Source organism: Notothenia rossii (genome assembly GCF_949606895.1).
Source record: "Notothenia rossii genome assembly, chromosome: 5".
NCBI classification, from domain to species: domain Eukaryota; kingdom Metazoa; phylum Chordata; class Actinopteri; order Perciformes; family Nototheniidae; genus Notothenia; species Notothenia rossii.
Window position 1 is genome coordinate 32523456 of NC_136903.1, and position 26175 is coordinate 32549630.

The 26175-nt window shown below is 41.5% G+C and overlaps 1 protein-coding gene across 1 annotated transcript; it reads right to left on the minus strand.

Moving 5' to 3' along the window:
* snrkb (SNF related kinase b) lies at positions 1–25343 on the minus strand. Its single transcript, XM_079680468.1, has 6 exons — positions 25134–25343; positions 23635–24035; positions 22754–23148; positions 7196–7337; positions 3168–3504; positions 1–3125 (listed from the first exon to the last, which is right to left on the minus strand). The coding sequence occupies exons 2-6, from the start codon at positions 23871–23873 to the stop codon at positions 2436–2438; spliced, it is 1803 nt and encodes a 600-aa protein (XP_079536594.1). The 5' UTR covers positions 23874–24035; positions 25134–25343; the 3' UTR covers positions 1–2435.
* Positions 25344–26175: the final 832 nt, after the last annotated feature.

A 26175-nucleotide genomic window follows, 5' to 3' on the forward strand; every position in this document is an offset into this window, starting at 1 on the left:
TTGATTTAATCCTTTTTAATAAATAAATACAGAAAAATAAGTTCATGGCTCCATGGAGTCGTGGTCCTAGCTTCAATGCAGGTCAGTAGACACACTGAGGAGAGACAGGCTGCAATCACACAGGAACAAATAACAGGATTTCATCCCTCTCCTGCACATATTTGACCCTTCTACAGCTGAGGAAATACGAGTGATAATCAGGCTTCACACGCATCAGTTCCTTATAAAGAGGGGGAGCGTTTGTTCAAAGGTCCCAAGATCAAATCCAATTTGTTGTCCCTGTGAAGCGGCAGTGACTGACAGGAAAACACTCTGTTATTGTACAGCTTTGGCCTTCTTTAACTTTACAAAATTCTCGTCTCAGCTTCGAAAGAGGAAAAATACAGTGTGTAATGAGAAAATATAGGAACACACACAAGATTTATATGGTCAAACAATACCATACAGAGGCTACACTATAACATATCACATCATTGGGTGTAAATGAACTCCATCCATCAGTCCAAAGATGCTTCTAGAAAGCTACCAGCGACAGCAGTGTGTGCAATTCATCATTCAGTGGGTTTACTTACAGTTACACGAGAGCATGTCCTGCCAGATACAAGACACATGGAGGTATAGTGTGATAAATAACAGTAAGCACATGCACAAAGTCACATTTCTCTTCAGATAGTAAATACCTTTGTCACGGTGTAAAAAAAAAAAACTCAAATCTCATATCTGCACATCCAAAATAAAATAAAACTGTTAGGATTGTTTAAATGTTCAGCATTAATAAAAATAAATGGAAGACCTGCATCCCAATCAATGATCCTATCAATAGTATAATACAGTATGTTAGGACAAGTTATTATATTGGATAACTTCAGGTTTTAACATCATATCATCATCATCATCATCATCATCTCAGTCTTAGGCATATATTACATGTCATATATCACATCATATCATAACAGTCTTTCTTAAAAGAGCTTATATAAAGAGCTTTTAAACCACTGAGAGCAGCGGGTTGTGCAAAGGGGTAAGGAAAGGAGAGCTACTCTGTAGCAGAAGCTGGTTCAAACTTTATTCTAATTCATATATTAGAAAATATGAAATCATGGAGCGCGAGACCATTCTGAGTTTAAGAGCTTTTTGCAGTCAAAATGTACAGTATGAAACTCATTCCATCCATGTAGGCACCTTTTAAACAAACAAAACAGACTATAGCTTATTCAATAAAAATGGTTGCAGTTGCTATGGCTACGTTCAGAATGCAGGCCAAAAGCTTTTTAGCACATATTTGACTCAGATCTGGGGGTTTTTCATAACGGTGTAAACAACACAAATCACATGAAACCAGACCTTGTTAAAGGGGCCCTATTATGCTCCTTTTCAGGTATATATATTTATGTGTGTCTCCACTGGGACATGTCTCCATGCTTTAATGTTCAAAAAGCTCTTTCTTTTTCTCATACTGTTTGTGCTGCAGCACCTCTTTACACCCTCTGTCTGAAACCAGAACCCAGTCTGCTCTGATTGGTTAGCTGGCCAGCTCTGTTGTGATTTGTCAACCCCTTAGTGACGTCCCTGCCCCTTAGCCTATCACGTACTGTACAACGTGTTGGAGATCTAGCCAATGGAAGCGCGAGTGTAACGTGTTGATATCACTACTTTGCGGCAGTAAACAAAGGAGTCCAATGGAGGTGTTTCAGGCGGGGGGTGGGGGGGGGGGGCTGATGGTTTGAGTGTGGGAGAGAAACTCACTTTGGGATTTTAGCCTTTGCAGACCATTTATTTGCACACAAACCTATAGAACACACTACAGGAAAGGGAAAAAAAAACAAAAGATAATAGGGCCTCTTTAATTCTGATTTGGGCAGATGCAGGTCTGATATTTCTTTTTGGAACAGTTCAATCTGAATTCATGTGACTTTTCTGTCTAATTTGACATTGTGTATACAGTGGAGGGACAGTGAAAGTCATCACCTGCTTCCTCTGTAAACACATGCCACCATGCTTCTGAAAGTTATCTGTGTGTGACTTCTTTTTAATTCTTATTTTGTGCATGCGGGTCAGTTCAGGACCAGTTCACACAATAATGGTCACTTCTAAAACTATAACGGGAAACAGCCAAACCAAAACATTCCCAGAATTGAGCACTAAAGCTTGCAGTGTGAACGTAGCCTACCTCTTCTTCTTGTAGGTCCAGTATTGCTTCTAAGCTACAGATTGGACACATTATAAATCTCCGGTAACAGTAGCATGAGGTTCTACTAAGTCTGACTACAGCGCAGTACACCACCTCTAGCTCAGCACAATGTTAATTACATGAGCACAATGCTAGAAGGGGGTGATTGTGGGTTAGCTGTACACGTCCCATTTGGCTCTTCACAAAGTGTCCCGCCACCTGCCCTCTGCTAAGCAGCCTGCATGTCCCCAGTCAGTGGGTTCACTTACAGCACATGGCAGCAGTTGTACTGAGCCAGCGGCAGGATCTTGGGCTTGTTCTGTGTGGGTATGTTGAAGGCCAGAGCTTTCTCACACAGGGGGAACTGGAAGAGTCTCTCACGCAGCTTCAGGCTGTGTCGTTTCCCCTGCTCCACCCTCGGAGCAGCCTCTTCCCGGGGTGGAGATCTGTCCGTTAAGAGGTCCTCTCTCCCTCCCTCCTCTGTTCTCTCCTGTTTCTGCGCCTCCTTGTCACTCAGGATGAGTCTTGGAGAGGAGGCGGGGATGGAAGGATCAGAGGGATCAGAGGGATCAGGGAGGAGAGGAGGAGCCTTGTTGTTGTTGGGTTCTGTCTCCTTGTCGTTTCCTTCCTCCAGGCTCGGGGACTCCGGCTGCCCCCGACAGCACGGTACCACCAAACCAGGCAGAGAGGACGGTGGGAGGGCAGGGGTCGGCCTGAGAGGCCTGTCTCCATGTCCGACAGGCTGGTCTGAAATCACACACCCACTGTCTTCCTCCTCTATCTCCATATTTTCCACCTCTTCCTCCTCCACTCTCTCCATTAAGCTTCCTAATCCTTCTTTTTGGTCATCTGAACCTTTAAGTATCTCCTCAACGTCTTTTTCTGCCTCTGCTTCTTGCAAAGATTCTAAACCTTCACCCTCTTTTGCCAAACTCCCCTCCTCCTCTTCCTCCTCTTCCTCCTCCTCCTCCTCCTCCTCCTCCTCCTCCTCCTCCTCCTCCTCCTCCTCCTCCTCACATATCTGCTGTAGTGCAGGGATGTTCTTAGGGACTGGTGGCTCTTCAGCGGGAGGAGGTCTGAGGGTGAAGCTGAGGCTGGGTTGCCAGTGGCCAGGGAAGGTCTGAGGTTGAGGTGGGGGTCTTGCAGCAAGTAGATCCCCACACTCAGGTGCTCCTGAGCGGGGAGAGCCTGGAGAGAGGGCCCCTGAGAGCCAGTGTGGCGGGGCCTCTGGGCTCAGTAGGGCGTCATCCAGCCCCTGCAGCCAGGGATGAGCCTGGATCTCCTGCAGCGAGGCACGCAGAGACGGGGCCTTCTGCAGCATCCTCGAGATCAGGCTGAAACACACAGAGCGTTATTGTTTCACAGAGATATGAAAAGCTTGCATTTGACACAGACAATAACCTGATTATATCTGATCTAGGTCATCTCCCCACATCTTACTAAAATAGCTTGAGCACTGTATTAAAGTCCAGAAGGTTGTTCTGTTCTATTCTGCTCCTTCTCAATATTTAAACAGCATCATGTGACTGAGTCCAGTGTTTCCCCTACCATTGTCTTGGCGGGGCGCTGCGCCCTGCCAACGGAGCCCTGCGCCCTGCCTGAAATTCAAGGTGTTTTTTTTTGTTTTTTTTCTATTTAAAAAAATTAATATATATATATACAGCACCAAATTGCAACTGAAGTAATCTATCTACGGTCATGTTTCACATTGAACATGTGCTATTTTATTAAATAAACTAAACGCCTATGTTATTTATCCAATGTGCATGTTTCAGTGTCCACTGCCTTGCGTATTCACATTCTCCCTCCGCTCTGTTTCTGAAGGGCTGAATTTGGGTACCCGAGTAGCACCCTGCCAAGGCAGTAAACCTAGGGGAAACACTGGAGTCATATGACAAGTGCTGGTTCAGACGTTCCAGGATGTGTTTTATCGAACACACCACTTTATTAGGGGATTTTTGTGGCCTTCTAGAGAACAGGAAATCAGTGTGAATTCATGTTTTTGGCTCAGTGTGTTTGTTTTTCAGCAGGAATAGGGATAAACGACGAGCCCTGTTATAATAACAGTTAATAGAGTGGTGCAGGAACGAGTCTTAAAACCCGGAAGTGAGTTAGCATTTTACCGCTTCCGGTTCTCTCATCTCAGAGTCAACGGTTTTTTGAACATGTTTTTTTAAATCAGCTCGAAATAAGGTCTGTGGTTTACACAAACTTAAGAGACGGATCACGTTATGTTCTACGACATTAAATACATCAGCAGTGACCCCACTGGTGACTTTTGAAGAGTTGACGTGTCTGAAAAACGATGGTTGTTACCAAGTGGCTGAATAGGACTATAGAAGTTGTGGAGGACGTTGTACGTCATTACTCTGAACACGTAAACACTCCCGCTAAGTTTGTTTGCCCTGTTCTGCTTGAAAGCAAGTACCTGCCTCCTGCAAACTGTTAAAACAAACGCTTCAACTTGTACCATTTAGAATCTGTATGTTTGAATATTCATCTTAAGTTGGAGTGACGTTGAAGTGGTGCGACCCTTCAGTAGTTTGTTTATAGCATAACCAGGGTTTCCGTTAGCCGGTAATTACCGTTTTTAGCTGGTAAAATGTAACAAAAACCGGTAAATTCTAAACCTGCGGGTCAAAATGTCCGATGCTCCGATCGATTGGCCGCCGATAATTATTGGCCGATATTCACTCTTAATAGTTTGATCTGTGCTCTCTATAAAGGCCGATCAGGAGAGCTGGATCTGATCGATATGGACATAAACGCGAGTGAAGTGTAACCGGACGCGAGAGAGAGATCGGATCAGCTGCTGCATGATCACCTCAAGCCCCGCCCACTGTTTAGCGCGCTGCATGAGAAACTGACGGGCTGTCAGGAGAGAGAGGGAGGGAGGGAGGAAAAGAGAGGATCCGTTTCTCCCGTGTTATTATTTAAAGTTAATGTAAACTTTTGAAGAATGTACTTTATCTACTACAAGTAGTTTCTTTGAATGTAATAATTGTGTTGTTTCTTGTTTGTGGAATCATTTATTGAAAAATGAATCTGAATTTTTCGATCTGTTACGATTTTAAACTGAAGCAATATAAAAATGACTCCCATTAACTGAGTTTTTAACATCAGCATATCAGGTCCTAGTCCGTTAATTACCTGCTAATGGAAACTCTGCTACACAATTCTTATTATTATTATTGAAACATGACCGGTAAGTTTCAAATTTGTCTGGTAAAATAAATTTTGTCCGGACATTTGACCGGCGAGAGAAAAACATCCTAGCGGAAACCCTTAGCATAACGTTAGCATTTTTCTTCTGGCGATTAGATTTATGATTAGAAAATTATAAAAGTAGGGTAGACATGTGGATATTATCCGGCTGAACAAAACATGCATTTATCAAACAGGTTTGTTTTCCACAGATCTAATTTCGAGCTATTTTCCAAAATCCTATGGAGAAATCTCATTGCTTTTTGTCAATGGAACCCGTGCGCAGCTTACATCCGGGTTGGCCTACAAAGATACGTCATCACTGCACTACTCTATAGCATGAATGTATAAAGAGTGTGCACATGAGTTTTCCTTAAGCCCCGCCTCCAATCTCCCACTTTCGACTCAGTCAAATGAACGCAGTGAAAATAACTGTAGCTCCTGCTTTAGGCGCATTTAACAACTTTGATAAAGTATTCGTACTGGGTAGTCTATTAAGCAAAAAATAAATAAATGGCACACTGATTTACAGTGTGTTTTGGATATTACACACTCACACACAATACTTGTTAGTATGATTATTTAATTTGTTTATGTGGAAATTCCCTGCTGCATCATTACATTGATACTTAACTATGGATGTCTGCCCTGCTCCCTAGGTTTAATGCTAGATTGTTTTAAAGACCTTTATTAATACCACATGATGTGATTTGATAAGGTTACACCTTCAAGAATGATCAATTATTCTGAGAAATTCTCAATAACAATAAGTCCTCATGATTATTCATTAAATGAATGCAACCGGATTAGCCTCAGTAAAGAGGGAGGCATTAGCCTTTTTAATATGATTAATTCATAACTACATTAGTCACAGTGCTTGCTATAGGTCAGATGATGCTGACTGAACAGAAACAAGAACAGGAACTTATGTCGAAACACATTTTATGACTAACATCAGAATTCAACAAATATGAAGGACTTTGTGCATTAAATTCAAGGATTTGTAATACATTCTAAGATTACTTTTTGAAGAGGCCCTATTTTGCTTTTAGGGTTTTCCCTTTCCCGGTGTGTTATATCAGTTATGTAAATGGTCTGCAAAGTCTAAAATCCCTGTGTTCCCTCCAGAGGGAGTTTCTCTCCCGCACACTCCCCCCCCTCTGCCTGAAATGCCTTCATTGGACTCCTTTGTTTACTTGCGTAACATAATGACATCACTATGTTACACTCTCGCCTCTATTGGCTCCAACACATTTTTTCATCATTCACTCTCCAACTGTATTCTATGTTTATCTGTAAGCTGAGGACAGAGTGTTTGTTTGGTGGGAGGTGTTAGGAGTGAAAGTGAAGTGAGAAAACCCACGAGTAAATGTGAAGCAAGAGTCTTTATGCATCTTACCGGACTGGAATATGGTCTTAAGGAGACAGATGTTCGAACTATTTCATTAGAAAACACTCTAACACTGTTTAAAGCCACAAAACAAAGTGTTCAGTGTTTTAGCTGGAGCTGAATTGGCAGCAGGGTGAAGAAGTGTCTGATATAACTAGGACACTAGCATTATCCAGTGAAACGCACACTAATTAGATAATTTCACGGTCAGCAGCTTTTAGACAGGCTGTGGAACAGCAGCAAAATCTCTGGGAGCAGAATAAGCCTTTGTATAAAGAATCAATTCACGCAGAAGGAAATAAACCCATAAAAATAATATCATCTTTTCTTTTTTTTTTACACATAATCAGTTTGTTCTGAAGCTGTGATCAGAGCTTAATCTTATCAAGCGTTGCCATGTTCTGATCCTGGTGTCATTTATCAGTACTCACTCTCTGCAGTCGTCTGAAACGTGTTTGGGGAAGCGGTAGCGGCAGTCCAGAATCATGACCAGAGTCTCGCTGTCGTTGGTTTCCTGGAAAGGAGGGACTCCACACACCAACATGTACAGGATCACCCCGAGAGACCAGATATCTGGAACACACAGAAAAGCACACAAATCCGCCATAAATAGCAAGTCATGTCAGACTCTAAAAAGCCTACTGCTATCAGATTATAATAAGATTTCCAGGGGACTCATAAGAGATATTTAAAAATAAACCTCCCTTTTGAAATTGACTTGAAACCCCCTTAAAGTTATTTTTGACTGCATTGAACCGATTTTGTCCTACAAATATACATAAAAGGATCAACTCTAGATCACAGTATAAAAAAAGCAGTATTTATTGATAATATAGTGGTGCAGTGATGACGTATGTTTGTAGGCTGACCCAGGAGTTAGCATTGGAAAGGGCTCCCTCGACAACAATAAATGGGATTTTCCCATTAGATTTTGGAATATTGCAAAAAAAAGGTCTGTGTCAAACGCCTGTTATGGTACTTACACATATATTTACACGACTTTTATGACATAATGCAATTGTCAGAGGTAAAGTTAACGTAAGCCTATCACCACCGCTAAGCTAAAGGTGGCTAATATTTTGCGTGATGACATTTACTATACTTTTTGAGTTACTTGTTAGCAACCGCTGTTTTATGACACGCAGAAGCTTCGGACATACACCAGTGGGGTATTTATTGACATAGTTTATGACCTAGAACAAAATGTTTAAATCTCTTAAGCTTGTGTAAACCACAGATCTTTTTTCAGGCACCTAACACCAACACCACGTCAAAAAAAACCTTTGAGAGGAGGGAACTGGAAGTGCTAAAATGCTAACTCACTTCTGGGTTTAAGGACTCATTTCTGCACAACTACATTTCCTCTCGCCTCCTCCATATCCTAGAGAGGTCAGAGGTGAGCATCAGAGCAGTGTTCCTGCCAAGTGCTATATTATGTTAATCCTCAGATAAGTGAAAAAATATAAGAGCTGCTGGATGTTTTATGTGTCTAAAGGAAGGGGCCTAAGCTGCAGACGGATGGGCTTGGTGTTCTGGACCCATGACTCAAACACACACACACACACACACACACACACACACACACACACACACACACACACACACACACACACACACACACACACACACACACACACACACACACACACACACACACACACACACACACACACACACACACACACACACACACACACACACACACACACACACACACACACACACACACACACACACACACACACACACACACACACACACACACACACACACACACACACACACACACACACACACTTCCCGTGTTGCCCGACAGTGCTGACACTGTGTTATTTTCCCGTCTCCTCCCTTTCCTTCCTCCTCCTCCTCCTCCTCCTCTCCCCCTCCCTCTCTCGTTCTCATGCAGATGCATTGAGACGAGGTCCATGCAAACTCAGAATGCGGTGGCGGCCGGTTCAGGGAAACGCACACAAATGCAAGGGAAAGGGAGCAGAGGGCTGAAGGCCATAACAAACAAAAGGCTTGTTGTGGTGTTGAGCTATTCTAAGAATAGCGTTCCCTCTTTTTTTCTGTCTCTTCTGGTGTTTCTCCCAAAACACTGGGGAAAAGAACACCGCACACAGGAAGTTCGACTTGTCCGATAACCCTAATGTAACTCGACGAATAAAGCTAGTTCCCATATCTAATAAACACCACCTCTGCTTAAATCACAGTTCTTATCAGTTCTTTTAGACCTTGGTCTTTTTCCCACAGTTTTACTATCTCAATCTTTCATCAGTTTTGTCATTGTTACTACAAGGACCAGTATATATAAAAGGGATTTAAACACAGTAGCACATTAATCCTTTTAAAATTGGCTGTATAGTCCCTACATTTTCACTTTATGTGTCAATCTAAAAATGTTAAGTTTTCTTCACACATTTTGTTTTCTATCCTGGCTGCAGTTCTTTACAGTTTCTACAAAGTGCTGCGTACACATGTATGTATTATGTACTTATGATGTTAAATTAATCATAATGAACAAACGCAACGTTGGTGCAGTAGCTCTGTGGATGCCAATGTTTTCATCGATAGATTGATATGAAATGTTCTCATCATTCGTGATCTCCAGAGGACATCCTTATGACTTTGGTGACTTTTCAAGTTTTCCTTATCAGGTCACCAATACTTTGCTGACCAAATACCTGCAGCACAGATCAACCCCTCAGCCTCAATGTCATTGTACCATGGGAAATGTCCACTACACTGAGATAGTGAAGTAAACATTATACCTGCTACACATCACCATTTTAGCACTTGTGAGCGTGTTAGCATGCTGAAGTTAGCATTTATCTCAAGGCCCCACTGACCCTCATTACAGCCTCACAAAGACACCAGCATGGAAACAGTGTGAGTCAATAATAACATATTATCTTTTGTCTTTCCTGATGTCTAGCTTACTAACAGCATCATCTCTGAGAATATGTATGTACAGAACATAAGATAAGATAGGAATGTTCACTTTTGTGCAATCAACCACCCAATTAGTTCAGACTATTAATAAATAACACGAGATTGTGCAATGTGCAACTTTTGACATATATAATATTGCATTGCATCGATTTAGTGAGATAAATTAGGAGCAATACAGTCCTATCAGGAAGAAATGCCAGATGATCTGACTATTTTAATTAAAAAGCAAATGAGGTGAATAGGGATTGAAACCTCTTCTCTTTCAGAAAACAATGAGTTTTCAAAACACTGGTTCATTCAGATCCATATCTAACTCACACGTACCAGTCCCATGTGTAAAAAACATTACGCTATTGTCCTAAATTATCCCCACAATGGTCGGAACAACGGCCCTCAGTCCTCACCGTACAATGTGAACTCGCGTGCAGGCCCACGGGCACGCTCATTTCAGTCCAGTGAAGTGTTATGCAACAGGGAGGAGACACTGAGTGCTGGGAGAGTACTTTTCTCTGCTCACTGGGGAATATCACACATTCTCACCGTGCATTAGTGGCCTTCTGACAGACACACTCATGGCAACACACACACACACACACACCCCCCCACCCCCACCCACACACACACACACACACACACACACACACACACACACACACACACACACACACACACACACACACACACACACACACACACACACACACACACACACACACACACACACACACACACACACACACACACACACACACACACACACACACACACAGAGATCCCAGAGCTTGTGCACAGAGTACTGCAAAAGGAGCGGACGACCCTGGATGTGGCCTTTTTTAACGGATGCCCTGTTGAAGTGCGCAATGCAAGACGTCATAAAGGGTCAACAAAGTCAGCCCCGTTCCAAAGGGACATCTAAGTTCAGAGAGAAAAATTCAGCTCTTTTTTGCCCAGATTTCATTGCAACAAATGCAATTGTGTCATCATTCAGGTCATCAGTCACCAATAAAGACACTGTATGAAATGAACTGGGGCCTCATTTATAACGCCATGCGTAGGATTCACGTGGGAAGGTTGCTTACGTAGTAGAAATCCAAAAGATAGGTACAGATATTTTCCGATTCACCAAACATTGCGTACCGGCGAGGAAAGTGCGCACGGCACTTTCTACGCCGGTTTCCCTTTATAAATCACAATCGACTCGAAATGCGGTGCAGCTTTGCCTATAAATAGTCAAAGAAACGCCCATTCATTCATTCATTCATTTTGACAGACTTTATGAAGAAGATCGCAGGAAATGACGACAGAACAGCTAAAAAATACATCTCACACCGTGTCAGATTTTGGTTATTTTGGGGAGGTCGAGGTAAATCATATTGTTTGGTGGATGCAGTTTGAAACAGAGTAGCAGCATGGAGGTCGGGTCGTCACCAAAATAAATAAATAAGTGTTCCGAAAAAGGTTAATGACAAAATAAATACACATAGCCTTCCTCAGGCAGTGTGTTTGTACCGGGGACAGGAGACACCCCCTTGATGAGAAACTCTAAGAAATGATCGGGGAATCCCTCCGGAGTGGAGTGGATCTGAATTAGCCTATGTTTTTGTATTTTGTGGTTGGTGTCCCAGCTGTCGATCAGCTGTGCGCAGCGTCTCCGCTGCAACCTGTGCATCTCAACCCCCCCCCAGAGTTAAAGGAAATACAACTAATGTGTTGTGTTATATTAGCTGTACAATTTACCACATAGTGTTCTTAGTTTCCATACCTCCTATGTTTTACGAGCGACTTATCAAGTCTTAGCAAACGGCATAAAACACGATTAAACGTGATAGTATATAAAACCATGCTCGTATCTACAACCTATAGAAATGCAAAACGGCGCCAGTTTAGAGGTAATTCTGTCCTCCTGCTTACCGCATCATTTATGAGAAAACATTTCATAACATTAACACAACATATTCGAGGTGGTTTTAAATAACATATCCGTATTTATTCTCCAAGTTATGCTTTTGTGTGCACTGAGGAGTCGCAAACAGGCGTTTGTTAAATCATTTTAAGATTGGCTTTAATCAATGTTTGAAAATGAATTCTTCATATATGATAAATGAAAGGTAACATTTTATTCATGGTATTATTCCCACATATTTCTCTCCATTCTTCCTTCTGCCAACGGTGTCGCAGTTTCCCGTCTCTCCCGTGTTTGTGCTTATTGCGTACGCATGGGTCAGAGTTTGCGTGGAGGACCACACATTTTCCCGTCAAGTTAGTATTTTATAAATCGCTAACATTGCGTAGAAACTGGCGTATGCCATTTTTTGAGCGTATATCCCTTTATAAATGAGGCCCCAGGTCCTATTTTAAGCCATTTGTTAAGCTAATTATATTTACAAATCTTGTTATTCTGATTCTGATTATATTCTAACCGACATAATGAAAACTGGGAGGCAAATGATTATATGTACATGTATTGTGTGTTCAGCTTTAACTGAATATTATGCGGCAGGGACAACTGCTCATCTCAACAAAAAGACAATGGGATATTTCATTTAATTGTTGAGTTATAGTAGAAAAAAGTCTCAGGGGCAATCACACACAAATGATACTTCCACATTTTGCCCAGCAAACTCACAAATGAATAGCACCTTTATGATTTTTGAGGTTGTTTATTCAATTGGCAGAAGTAAAAAGCTCACTTTAGGCTATAAGCTAGCTACACCGTGGTCGTATGCTATAACTCACCTTTTAGTGACAGTATAGCGTATATGTTGACATTTGTTTTCTTGGAATCAGATGAGATGCTTCATGGATAATCTACAGCAAGACATATTGTATACAATACACATGTTTGTACACACTTCTAAACAGTTATTATAATCATGTAAGATCAGAGCAATGTGGTTGATTTGAAATTGTATTATTTTAATGAAAAAGTAAGGGACTTGCAAGAGACAAAAGCAATTAAAAAAAGTGGTCTCAAGTGTGGGTTAAATGCCGAAATATTAACATAGAAGACATTAGAAAATGGTTTTCAAAGGCTGAGTGGTACTCTCGCTGACAAGTCAGTGGGAAAGATGGTCAAGTGCCCCCTTACAAAATGGATTTTGTTAGTTTAAAGGAGCCCTATCATGCTTTTTGGGGTTTTCCCTGTCCTGTAGTGTGATATATCTGTTTTTGTGCATGTTAATGATCTGCAAAGGCTTTCATCGCAAAGTAACCTCCAGAGGGAGTTTCAGTGACATCACTATGTAACACACACTTCTTTTGACTAGCGCTCCAACAGATGGCACGTGATGGGCTAAGGGGCGGGACATATCTAGGTGGTGGACCAATCACAACAGAGCCAGCCAGCTAACCAATCAGAGCAGACTGGGCTCTGGTTTCACACAGAGGGTGAAAAGAGGTGCTGCAGCACAGGCAGTATGAGAACAATAAAGAGCTTTTGAACATTAAAATATGGAAACATGTCACAGTAGAGGCACTAAATACTAATATGAACCTGAAAATAAGTATAATAGGACCCCTTTAAGATGAAAGAGAAGATAACGTGAAATAAAATATATCTATAGGTTGCTGCAGTGTTAAGTATGTAGTCAGAATCAATAATGTAAACAGTTGCTGTCCACTTCACATATTGGAAGCACATTCACACACTCAATCCCTTGCTGTTTCCAAAGGACTCATTTATAATTTCTGTTGTATAATTTCCCCTAAAGTCATGTGACTGTTATAGGATTGTGTTTCTAAGAGGGATGATTTGTTGTTGGTTATATTTCCAACACGTCTAGTGGGGGTGTGCAGGATCCGGGCTTTGCAAGTCCTTGTTGGTGTAAACAGTCCAGAAGCCCTCAGGTTGATGTGAAAACACTGACAAAGAGGTTTTGTCGGAAAAGACTCCCACGTTATTTAGCTGTTCCTTCATCTAAATGGGATGTTTGTGGAGGGGGGGGGGGCTTTCCATGTACTGCTCCCAGCTTGGCAACAAGCAACCACGCCCCTCCAACCTGGGGCAGAGAAAATAGCTGACTAAGCGTTGTGGGGGGCGGCCACAGAAGGAATGGAAAGTCACTATTCTAAATCAAAGTTTTTGCTGTAGTTCACTAATTCAAACCAGAGAGCTGTAAACAAATTTAAATTCTGACTTCATTATTTTGTCTGACTTATCTGACTTACTAGTACCTCTTGTACATGCTTTGAAATTAATTTGACTGCAACTAAAATCTGCATTTTAATGTTTTAGAAAGCAGGTTTTTCTACCGTCGTATTCCAAAAAATTGAAAAGAGATTTGACACTGTCTGCTTGGCTCATTTCTTCAAGTTTATAAAGTGTGACAAATAAAAACAAAAAAGTAATCAGGGAAAATATCACAGCTTTACAATATCATGGTTTACAGTGTAAGAGTAAATACAAAATATAGCCTGTGAACTTTTAAAATAATGCACAAAAGTCCAAAATCATAACTTTGTAAAAAAATCTATTTATTTTGTTTGGTTTGTTAGGTTTTGTTTTATTTTTTATATATTTAGGATAAGTCACATTTAGGTATTGCCCTCATATAGTATGAGGGCAATACTGTGGCGCTAATATTGTAAATAAGATATATCTGTGGGTATTGTCCACAGTAATAACTGTTACATGTCTAATATGTCGTGTAAAGCGCTTTGAGCATAGCGCTCTAATAAAAATGTAATGAATTATTATTATCAATTCTGGCAAGAACTTGGCGGCCGTGATGGCGCCATGGACGTAAACAACAACGCAACGTCGGAGCTCCATAAAAACAAAGCTGTCTATGCTGTCTGACCGTCTATTTGACACGATTTTCATATTTTTGAAGTAATTATACTGCTTTTGACAAACGAAAACATTGTTTTCTGGCAACATGTTATGAGGAAAATCTGCATTTTGGTATGAAGGCGCACGCCAAAAGTAAGAGGGCACAGCGCACCTGTTACCCAGTTTAGACAATTCCCTGGCTATATATTTTTTCTAAATAAAATGTCAATGTCTGTATATTTGCAGAATTAGAAATCCATTGTTATATACATACATACATACATATTATTGTATACATTATAGCCAAGACTGTAACAACACTGTTGTGACGAACAACTGTGCCATCATTTTACAATTGAATAATGTTATGACAGTCTGCTAGTTCACTGTTTTTTTAAATGTTCACTCACTCCTATAATGCTCCAACTTGGATTAGTACATATCTGATTTTTTTTATCAACAAATGCCTCTTGTTAAATATTTTAGTCTTCATCTTATTATCTGCACCGTCCCCTTTAATGCTGCAATGATATAAATGTCCCGGCTGTGCGATGCATAAAGGATTTATAACTTTGATGTTATATTATGCATTATATTGTGCCATAAATTGGTCCTAAAATAAGAAAAGAATATTTGTGTTCAAAATGATTCGCAATTATTTTAGGGCCAGTATAAACAGTGGGGCAAAAAAGCATTTAGTCAGCCACCAATTGTGCAAGTTCTCCCACTTAAAAAGAGGAGAGAGGCCTGTAATTTTCATCCTAGGTATACCTCAACTATGAGAGACAAAATGAGAATTTTTTTTCTCCAGAAAATCCAATTTTTAAAGAATTTATTTGCAAATTATGGTGGAAAATAAGTATTTGGTCACCTACAAACAAACAAGATTTCTGGCTCTCACAGACCTGTAACTTCTTCTTTAAGAGCCTCCTCTGTCCTCCACTTGTTAACTGTATTAATGGCACCTGTTTGAACTCGTTATCAGTATAAAAGACACCTGTCCACAACCTCAAACAGTCACACTCCAAACTCCACTATGGCCAAGACCAAAGAGCTGTCAAAGGACACCAGAAACAAAATTGTAGACCTGCACCAGGCTGGGAAGACTGAATCTGCAATAGATAAGCAGCTTGGTGTGAAGAAATCAACTGTGGGAGCAATTATTAGAAAATGAACGACATTCAAGACCACTGATAATCTCCCTCGATCTGGGGCTCCACGCAAGATCTCACCCCGTGGGGTCAAAATGATCACAAGAACGGTGAGCAAAAATCCCAGAACCACACGGGGGGACCTAGTCAATGACCTGCAGAGAGATGGGACCAAAGTAACAAAGGCTACCATCAGTAACACACTACGCCGCCAGGGACTCAAATCCTGCAGTGCCAGACGTGTCCCCCTGCTTAAGCCAGTACATGTCCAGGCCCGTCTGAAGTTTGCTAGAGAGCATTTAGATCAGCGGTGCCCAGTACGTCGACCGCGGTCGACCGGTCGACCGCGGGGGCAATGCTGGTAGATCGCGAGTCATTCATAAATTTAAAAAAATCCAGCTCCGTTAAAATAGACAAAACAGGTTTTGATCCCTCCTCCTTTGGCCTCCCTGCCACTTAATTCAGGAGTTGACTTGATTGACAGAAAAAGCGACCTATTGCTTTCCAGTCTGTTAACACAGAATGCAAAGCGATACAAAATCAGTCAAGTGCCGGGAGAGACAAACAACAAAATGAGTGCGGGAACGAGCAAAAAGCTAAAGACATACCACTTCCACCCAGAATGGGAGGGAGAATCTTTTTTTGTGATGTCACATTCAAAGGTTATTTGCCTTATTTGTAAAGCAAGCGTCGCTCTGCCAAAGAAAGGTAACGTGGAGAGGCATTATCGGAGTGTTCACAAGGCATATGACAGCGACTTCCCTCCGAGTAGCGAGTTGAGAAAGAGAAAGGTCATGTATTATTGCTACACAAACATTATCTCTTAGTCTTAGTGTCGCCAACTCGTTTCTAACATGCAAAAAGACAAACAAATGCGTCTATGGTCGGTGTATTTTCTATCTTTCCAATCCAGAAGAGATCTCTCTCTCCCCCGTCTGTTTGCAAGGGGGCGGGGCAGTTTACACACACGCATCTGCTACATGCAGCAACACACGGAGGAGATGGTGGAGAGAAGCGCTCCAAGGTGTGGTTACATGTTACCCGTCTTGAGGTGGACAATGCTCGTCACCAAAAGTGTTTAGCATGTAAGGGCGGTAACACGAGCAATTTGTCTAAACATTTAGCAAAAGTGCACCACATTCGGACGGAGGAATGCACCGGGTTCGACTGTCTTTCGAGTAGCTCTGTAGCCCCATCCACGAGTAACGTTTCCACGTCAGGTGTTATGTATGCTAGCAGCAACACACGGAGTTAACTACATTATACAAACATGGGTTAATGATTAGAGGTAACTGAGTTATTTATTTTGTTAAAGTTTCAGCTATTCTGTTTCCAGTTCTGTCATCAGATTATTTAATAAGATTTGTTAAAACATTGTTGTTTCTTTTGATGTGAAATATTATTTATTTAATTCAAATAAAAAGCAATGTTAATTTTGTTCACAATTTGTTAAGTTAATTTAATAATATATGTATTTTTGAATCAAGTATTCATCTTTATTGTCTTCATTGTTAGTTTCCACATGCCTAAAACAACCTCAAACTAAATCTAAAAGTTGATGGCTAAATAAGAGCGTTTGAGAAATTGTGCAAGGCACACAGTAGTAGTCCGAATAGTCGATTAATCGTTTCATTAATCTATAGATTAATCGATAATCAAATTAGTCGTTTGTTGCAGCCCTATTGTAGTTATCCCATGTAAAAATAAAACGTGTTATTCAGCAACCCTTGCAATTTGGGTTTTTATTTTTGGTTGGTAGACCTCGGTTAGCTGGTCATTTCAAAAGTAGCTCACCAGCCAAAAAAGTGTGGGCACCCCTGATTTAGATGATCCAGAAGAGGATTGGGAGAATGTCATATGGTCAGATGAAACCAAAATAGAACTTTTTGGTAAAAACTCAACTAGACGTGTTTGGGGGAGAAAGAATGCTGAGTTGCATCCAAAGAACACCATACCTACTGTGAAACATGGGGGTGGAAACATCATGCTTTGGGGCTGTTTTTCTGCAAAGGGACCAGGACGACTGATCCGTGTAAAGGAAAGAATGAATGGGGCCATGTATCGTGAGATTTTGAGTGACAACCTCCTTCCATCAGCAAGGGCATTGAATATGAAACGTGGCTGGGTCTTTCAGCATGACAATGATCCCAAACACACCGCCCGGGCAACGAAGGAGTAGCTTCGTAAGAAGCATTTCAAGGTCCTGGAGTGGCCTAGAGAAAATCTTTGGAGGGAGTTGAAAGTCTGTGTTGCCCAGCGACAGCCCCAAAACATCACTGCTCTAGAGGAGATCTGCATGGAGGAATGGGCCAAAATACCAGCAACAGTGTGTGAAAACCTTGTGAAGACTTACAGAAAACGTTTGACCTCTGTCATTGCCAACAAAGGGTATATAACAAAGTATTGAGATAAACTTTTGTTATTGACCAAATACTTATTTTCCACCATCATTTGCAAATAAAGTCTTTAAAAATCAGACAATGTGATTTTCTGGATTTGTCTTTCTCATTTTGTCTCTCATAGTTGACGTATACCTAGGATGAAAATGACAGGCCTCTCATCTTTTTAAGTGGGAGAACTTGTACAATTGGTGGCTGACTAAATACTTTTTTGCCCCACTGTAATTCACCAAAAGAAATGTGAAAGGCTACATTAATGGAAAATCTTCCTATTATAATATGCTTAATTCACATTCTATTTACACCTCATAGCTGCAGTAAAAAAATGGGCTAACACCCTGGGAGGCTTCGGTATCTGCCAAATGCAGAACTTCCTCCTGCTCAGAACACAGATAACTAACTTCGGTTCACCTCCCCTCTTATCTGAAACTTTATTGCCACACACTTCTCTGTCATAACTTATCAAACATTGTCATATTTAGATTGTTTCAGTCAGAGCACATCCGAATACATACAAAATATAATTTTTGGCCTCTTTTGTCTAGGATAAACCGAGTTCCTTTCTTCTTTTTTTAATCACATAAAAGGGCATTTGGCCAAGAATAAGGAAAACACAAACATGTATCATCAGCAGGCAAGCATGTACAACACCACATCCCTCAGACTTAAATCCTGTGAAGCTAACGTGAAGCCCTACATTAGCACTCAAAAACACACGTGTGCAACAGTAAAGGGCAGCTGTTATGTAACTGTAGCCAGTGTTTATCTTTGTCAAATACATAATTCACCCTGGTGTCTCTCCTCCACATCATGAGACTATCTCCACACACACACACACACACACACACACACACACACACACACACACACACACACACACACACACACACACACACACACACACACACACACACACACACACACACACACACACACACACACACACACACACACACACACACACACACACACACACACACACACACACACACACACACACACACACACACACACACACACACACACACACACACACACACACACACACACACACACACACACACACACACGTACACACACGTACACACACACCTGATGGAAGGGCTGCAAGGAATAATGGTCATTGACAAACGCACTCACACATAAATGTCAAATCCTGAAATTAGTGAATGACCCAATCAACCTCCTGAGCCACAGCCGCCCCCAAACCAACGTAAATGTTAGCGGATTACTTTTTGAAGTTGTTGTTTGGCGACATCAACGCTAGTTTGATAACATCAATAACCTTGGTCGTGTGACATGGGCTTCACAGTATGAATGTCAGATATGTATTTGGGGCGACGTGGTGCAGGAGCATCTACAGATCAGAAGCCCCTGCAGTCAGCAAGTCAAATGTCTTGACCCTAAACATTGCTCCCAGATGTCTATGGCAGGGGTTCCCAAAGTGGGGGTCGTGAGATGATAACAAATAAAAAATTGATAATAATATTTTTTTAAATAAATGGTATCCAATTTAAAAACATTTTTTTATTATTATTATTATTAATAATAACGTGTGCATAGACATTTTGCAGGGGCGGACTGGCCATCTGTAGAATTTCCCCGCAGCGAGGCTCCCCCCGTTGACAAATCACTAGCACCAGTCCCTAGCACTTTTATTTTGGGGGTGAAAAGTTTGGGAACCACTGGTCTTTGGTATCAAGGTTATGTAAGTTTGTTTGGATAAATGCTTTAGCTAATGACATGTAACGTGTAAAATATATGCTTAGTGGTATACATAATATATTAACATTGAAAATGATAAAATACACTGCGCAGTGGCATGTAAACATTATTTATGGATAAAGAAGCATGATAAACATGTGATTTCCACCTTAAGACATGACATTTTAAAATGAGTTCCAGTGCCTATAGGCCCAAGCGTGGAGCTCTGCAACAAGACGCTATAGCACTAAGGATCTACTCTACTGCATTTGTTTTACTTCCTACTTGCAAAGATGTGAAATGTTTTATGTCAAAACCAGGGAAGGTGTTATTCAAAGTTTTACAAAATGTTTAGTTTTCTCTTTTATTTTCCCACAATGGGTGTTGCTCCCTTATTATTTTAGTCTGGGTTGGGCAGAGTGCAACTAAAGAAACCCTCCTCACATGCATCCACAACTTTAACATGACTTAACTGTTGCGTTAGTTCCTTTTTTATGTTCCCGTTTTTAAATCTCTTTCATGAAGGGGGTCCATTTGAATCGGTTTGTGTGAGTCATTATTAAATCCTCCAAGACAATTTGTTCTGCTTCACCTTAACTCGTCTGCATTTTTCTGTTCTATTTCAACATGATTCAACCTGTGGATATGATGATTACATAATAATTTAAAGAATGCACGCCAGCAACCACACAAACACACTCATGAATATGTGTGTGATAATCATGAGCTGCACAGAGACAGAGATGTCCTTAGTGATCTCAGCTTAGAAGGGTGACTCATACACCCCTCTCTCTCTCCTCACGCACACACAAACTGCTCTGTGTGCCGCTTTGATATTTCTGTCTAGCTGTTTCACCGTCGCTGCTTCACGAGTCTTTGCCGTGTCTGTGTGTGCGCGTGCGCGTGCGCGTGCGTGTGCGTGTGTGTGTGTGTGTGTGTGTGTGTGTGTGTAAAAGCATTGACATGTAGTGTAAAGTACTCAGAAGACTAGTAAGGCGCTGTTAAAATTCAAGTCCATTTATCATTTGCCAATTACATAAAGCAAAGCTAGCTTACATAAACTAACTCATAAAGTCAAGTTACTTGATGTTAAATAGAATTTACCTAGCTTTATAATTTACAGTTATAACAAGATATTGTTTTGTTTACCTAATCTTATTGGTGGAGGTCTTGAATAAAACCTTGCTGAATGTCACTGGTGTACAAAATATCGTACATCACTTCCTTCTGTAGCTCTGCAGCTAGACTCATCTCACTAATTGCCAGTGGGATACATTAGTATTCAGTGCAGAAGCTTTTGTAGTCACTAGAAGAAATAACATCCAAGCCCTGCCAAAATCCATCCTGATCCAGTTTAGCTGATAAAATCGCCAACCTCCCTGAAATGGGCATGCTGTGTGTCCTCCCCCAGGAGACATGGGACCACATTGACCTCCTGTCCCTATAGTGACTGCTATCAATTGGCCTGCCGTACCTCTGATATCACACATATCCCAGCATTGCACACCAACCTTTCTGCTATCGACAAACATTGATAAATAGTACTTTCTCTTTCGGTTATCTATCTCAGTCTTTTTCACAAAACGCTTGCTATGCAGTGTGAGAGTCCAGTGGTGAGCTGCAGTGTTCGGTTCCACTGCAGAACGTGCCCGTTTGGCTCATGGCTGGCTGGCTCAGACTGACCCAGATACACACAATAATCCTTTATGGACATGCACACACAATTACAAACAAAACAGATCCATATATACACACAGGCATGATCAAAAACAAGCATTCATTTCAAATATGGAAGGGTGCACAGAGCTGCAACAAACAGATTGAGAAACAATACAAATACACAGGAGTAGACACACAGGGCTAAAGTGACCACACACATAGAAAGTGATGAACTCAAATGCACACACACTGAGGTCAAGTTCTTAACGGTTTTAGTAAAAAATCCTAATTCCAAAATTAGTGTGCAGATGAGGATTTGGGGATTATTCGAAAGTTCTAGAACAGCTACTATTGAGGTAAGGCAGCTCAGTTCATGCTGGAAAATAATTGAATTACATCGGTTGAGCTGAAGTGGATTTACTCCCCTTAATTAAGGTTTTACATTCAGACAGATTTTGATCCCTACTTCGGCTGATCTCAGAACCAAATGAGTAAGATGTTGCGGCCCCTGGCTATGATTTGAATATACATGAGTGTGTTATATAGCATCAGCAGCGCAATAAGTTTTTGTAACTAGAACCCTGCACATACTTGCTTATCTAGGCCAGTGGTTCTCAGCCTTTTTAGCCTTTGAGTGACCCCTTGTCATTTGTGCATGCATCTACATGTCTACAGTTTGTTCCTTTTGTCATGTACATCATTCATCAAAAGGTAAAATTGCGTTGTAATGGCCCAAAACACTTCCATTGGGAAAACGATGCAAATATAAAAACACTAATGTGCCGAAACACATTTAAATGAAGAAACATCTTCACCAACTTGACAAACATGAGCAGCTTTTACTCAAAGTACTCAAAACACAACGGAAACCAGGGGACATTTAAAAGTGATGCGCAGAGCTGGGGATTATACATTTGGCCAACAGTCACTGTCAAGTTATTTCAACAATGTGTTGGCATGATATATTCCGATATTATTGCAGATCTGCTGTAAGCTAGCTATCTAACTGAAAGTGAACAAGTGCTCCGGTCCCAGCTATGTGTGTCACTTTTTAGTGTCCACGTTAAGGTTGTGTTTTGAGCTTCTTGCAGTGTTTTTTTTTATTTGCAGCGTTTTGTTTATGCAGCGCTTGTAGAACTAAGCACATGTTTCGTCAAGTTGGTAAAGCGTTTTCCTCATTTGCATGTCTTCTATTTACATCGTTTTGGAAAGGTCAGCGCGTTTTTTCCTTATCCAAGCGTTTTGGACCGTTAACACATTTGCACGGGTCGGCCACCATACGATTCACCGATCTAGACCAGTTTTCAACACTTGCAAAAATAAATAAGAAATGAACCATTTGCTGTTACTCACCAACTGCTGGAGCATCATACTCTTCCCCCAGCAGAATCTCTGGAGCAGAATACGCTAGCGACCCACAGCTAGTGGCCAACATTGTCCCTGGTTGGAATAAGTTGCTGAACCCAAAGTCCGTTAGCTTCACCGCCCCCTGCTGGGGAAAGAACACCACGTTCTCTGGCTTCAGATCCCGATGCACCACGTGCAGCTGGTGGCAGTACGCCACAGCACGCACAATCTGGGCAAAATGGCGCTTGGCATTGCCTTCAGCTACGCCTCCCTCGTGGCGGAGGATGTAGTCGTAGAGGTCGCCCCCCTCAGCTAGCTCCATGATGAGGAAGAGGGTGCTGGGCGTGTCGATGACATCGTAGAGGCGAACCACGTTGGGATGCTGCACTAGTCTCATGCACCTAAAAAAGAATTATGCTAAATGTAAGATTGTTGTCAGCGTAATCCAAACTAGGAATATTAACTTTTAATAGTTGTGCAGCTGATAATTCCATTTGATTTCTAAATATTGCGGAAAATAAGAAATCGCGTTTATAATACTTACACATTATGTTCAGCACGGTAATCTCTACATATTTTACCAATTCAATGATTTTAGAAGCGTAAATGCAATTGAATTGCCGGAAGTAAGAAGCTAACATTAGCTATCTAATTGGGTCACTTGTTAGCAACTGCTGTTTCTATGAAACAAAGAAGCTTCAGGCAATCACCAGTGGGGTATTTACTGACTTATTTTCTGACGTAGAACAAAGTGGGAACATCTCTTAAGCTTAACTTAAGTGTTAACCACTAACGACTTAAATAAAAAAAACATTGCTTCAGGACTTTCTGGGTTTTATGACTCATTCCTGCACCACCCTATTCAGTTTTAAATTAGCATGGTTTACCTCACTTCCTGTAAGAGGTGGCTTGTTGCCATAACGTCAAGTTTTGTCTTGTCAATCATCTTGACAGCAACCAGTTGCCTCGTGTTGACATGACGAGCCAGTTTGACCACAGCAAAGTGGCCCCTGCCCAACGTGCGACCCAGAGAGTAGAGTCCGCTGAGATCCGAGCGACCGGGGCTGCTCCTGGGCTCGATATGTCCATCAGGAGCTGAGGTGGTTACTTGTCCAGAGGAGTCCATGTTTGAAACCAAGAAGGGATTTGAGGAGTAGCACAGGAGGAATTCAGGAGGAAGGGGAGAAGGAAGAGGAAGTAGGAGACGGGAAATAGTTGTGTCAAGGTGTCAGGGACGGAGGGAGGAAGTGGGGCAGGGCAGCAAAGTTCCTCACTGGTAGGGAGTTGCCTAGAAGGACAGAAAAAAGACAACACAATGAGATAAAATTACAGTGTTGAGGTTTTGGCCTTTGCCCGAAGGGAAAAGGGCTTGGATGAGGTCAGCAGCTGCTAAAAGCCTCATCCCTTCAAGTACTAGGCATGATTGAAAATTACCATATTTTAACAAAGGCAGAGAAGCCAGGTTTAAATAAAGCAGTGAAGTCTAGATTGTAACTTATACTGAAGCACAATGACACCAGTATAGGGTAAAACATTATTTTATTGTGTGTAATGTTGAAGGCCTGTGTTTCTCAAATAACAACCATCCAGCATAAATGGCACGCCGAATCAATACTGTAACAGGAAACCGTAATGTATGTATGCATGTGTGTGTGTGTGTGTGTGTGTGTGTGTGTGTGTGTGTGTGTGTGTGTGTGTGTGTGTGTGTGTGTGTGTGTGTGTGTGTGTGTGTGTGTGTGTGTGTGTGTGTGTGTGTGTGTGTGTGTGTGTGTGTGTGTGTGTGTGTGCACGAGAGTTTGTGTGTCATTAGTTTGGCTAAGAGGGTCAGAAGGTGGCATTAGACCTGATGATGTCATCACCAGATCTTCCCCAGGGTAACAAGTTCATCATCATCTTCATTGCCATGGTGATCGATACAATTACCACTGTCAACTTCACTGCTGTTTTCTTTATCCTAATTGTCCTCATCATCACTGTCAATAGTTTATTATCAATTATTTATCACTATATGACAGCATCACTTTCCATTAAAGACAACAGCAGGCTTTTCCCCACATGTTTAAATCCCCTCTCACAGCTCTACTGGGCCAAGTATACAGACTCAGGCCTCACCGTGTCAATATGCTCTCATATCCTTGGCTGTACACTTTTATCAGATTCACAACACTGCATGATCTTGCCTAAGGGCTGCTTCACTTGTGCTAAGGCCAGCTGTTCTCTACTTGGCCTCAACTGCAGTCAAGAGTTGGCACATACGCATGTAGTTTTTTTCCTGGCTGCTGCTCAACACCTCCAAACAAACCTCGCTGACATTGAACGCACCACAGTAATAACGCCGCTGTTGGACGAGATATGCCGTTATGAAAACACCTCAGTGCCAACTTACCATTGTTGTGCAAATTATCCCGTAGCCGCGAGCCAACGGGTATTTCTGTCACTCACACTCGGTGTCGCTGAATTTAAACGTAGAAGAAGAAAGCGCTGCCTTCCCGTGTCCTTTCATAATACTCCATGTTCGCAGTCATACTTTTCTCATGACTGCCTGCCTCAAATCATTGAAGAGTCTCTAGCTCTGTCCGCGCGCCCGCTCCGCAGAAACACAAGAGTGGGACGGTACATATCGTGCGCGCGCCCGTGTGTACAGCTTGCTTTTGACGTCACTACATTCCTTCTAGCTCCCGCGGCGCAGCAGCAGCGAGCGGCCGCGCGCCTCGTGCGCAGTAAAGAGAGGAAAATGAGTGAATGAAAGCTTCGGAAGTCCAAGAAATTATATAACTCACTGACTAATGTGCATTTTCCTCTGAATAGCAGGGATAGACAATGATATGTCCCATAACATACATAATAACGTACATTCCTGAGATGCTTCTTTTATAATGACTTTAGGGCCACAGCGGAAATGAGGACCTAAACAAAAATAGTTTCTATTTATACCCCTATCTGCCTTTGAAATTGGAGTGCACTAATGGAAAGTCACATAGCATTCCTGTACTGTCCCTATAGGGAGCTACAGTGTGCCAAATAGAATATATAGTGACCTCATCAAGGTTTTGGTGTATGAACTGGTTTGATATCAAGCCTAATTATTTGTATCTGTTTATCGGCCTCATGGCCACACACCAACATTTACATTTTTGAATTGCATTTAATGTATTTTTGTTGCTGTTTGCAGGATTTAGAGATTCAAAATTGTTATTTTGAAAAGTCTGCACTAGTGGATGATCTCATCCAAGAGCTCTTTGTTTCATCTCAGGCAAGCGGCAGAATAATGGGGCCATCTAGTGGTCCTTTCTTTCTACCTTCACTATTTTCTCTTTTCTAGATTGCTTTCTTAAAACTGTATTGCCGATCTACCTGCAACCCACACACTACAGAGAAAAACGGATATGGTTAGGTATAAGAAATTATAATTTTTTTAAACTTCATAA

Excerpts from the sequence above, each read along its gene's own strand:
- snrkb (XM_079680468.1), bottom strand. The coding sequence starts at position 23,873 with ATGGACTCCTCTGGACAAGTAACCACCTCAGCTCCTGATGGACATATC. Across the intron at positions 23,149-23,634 it reads CACCTCTTACAGGAAGTGAG|GTGCATGAGACTAGTGCAGC; the intron begins GTAAACCATGCT and ends ATTCTTTTTTAG. Across the intron at positions 7,338-22,753 it reads GTATGATGCTCCAGCAGTTG|ATATCTGGTCTCTCGGGGTG; the intron begins GTGAGTAACAGC and ends TGTGTGTTCCAG.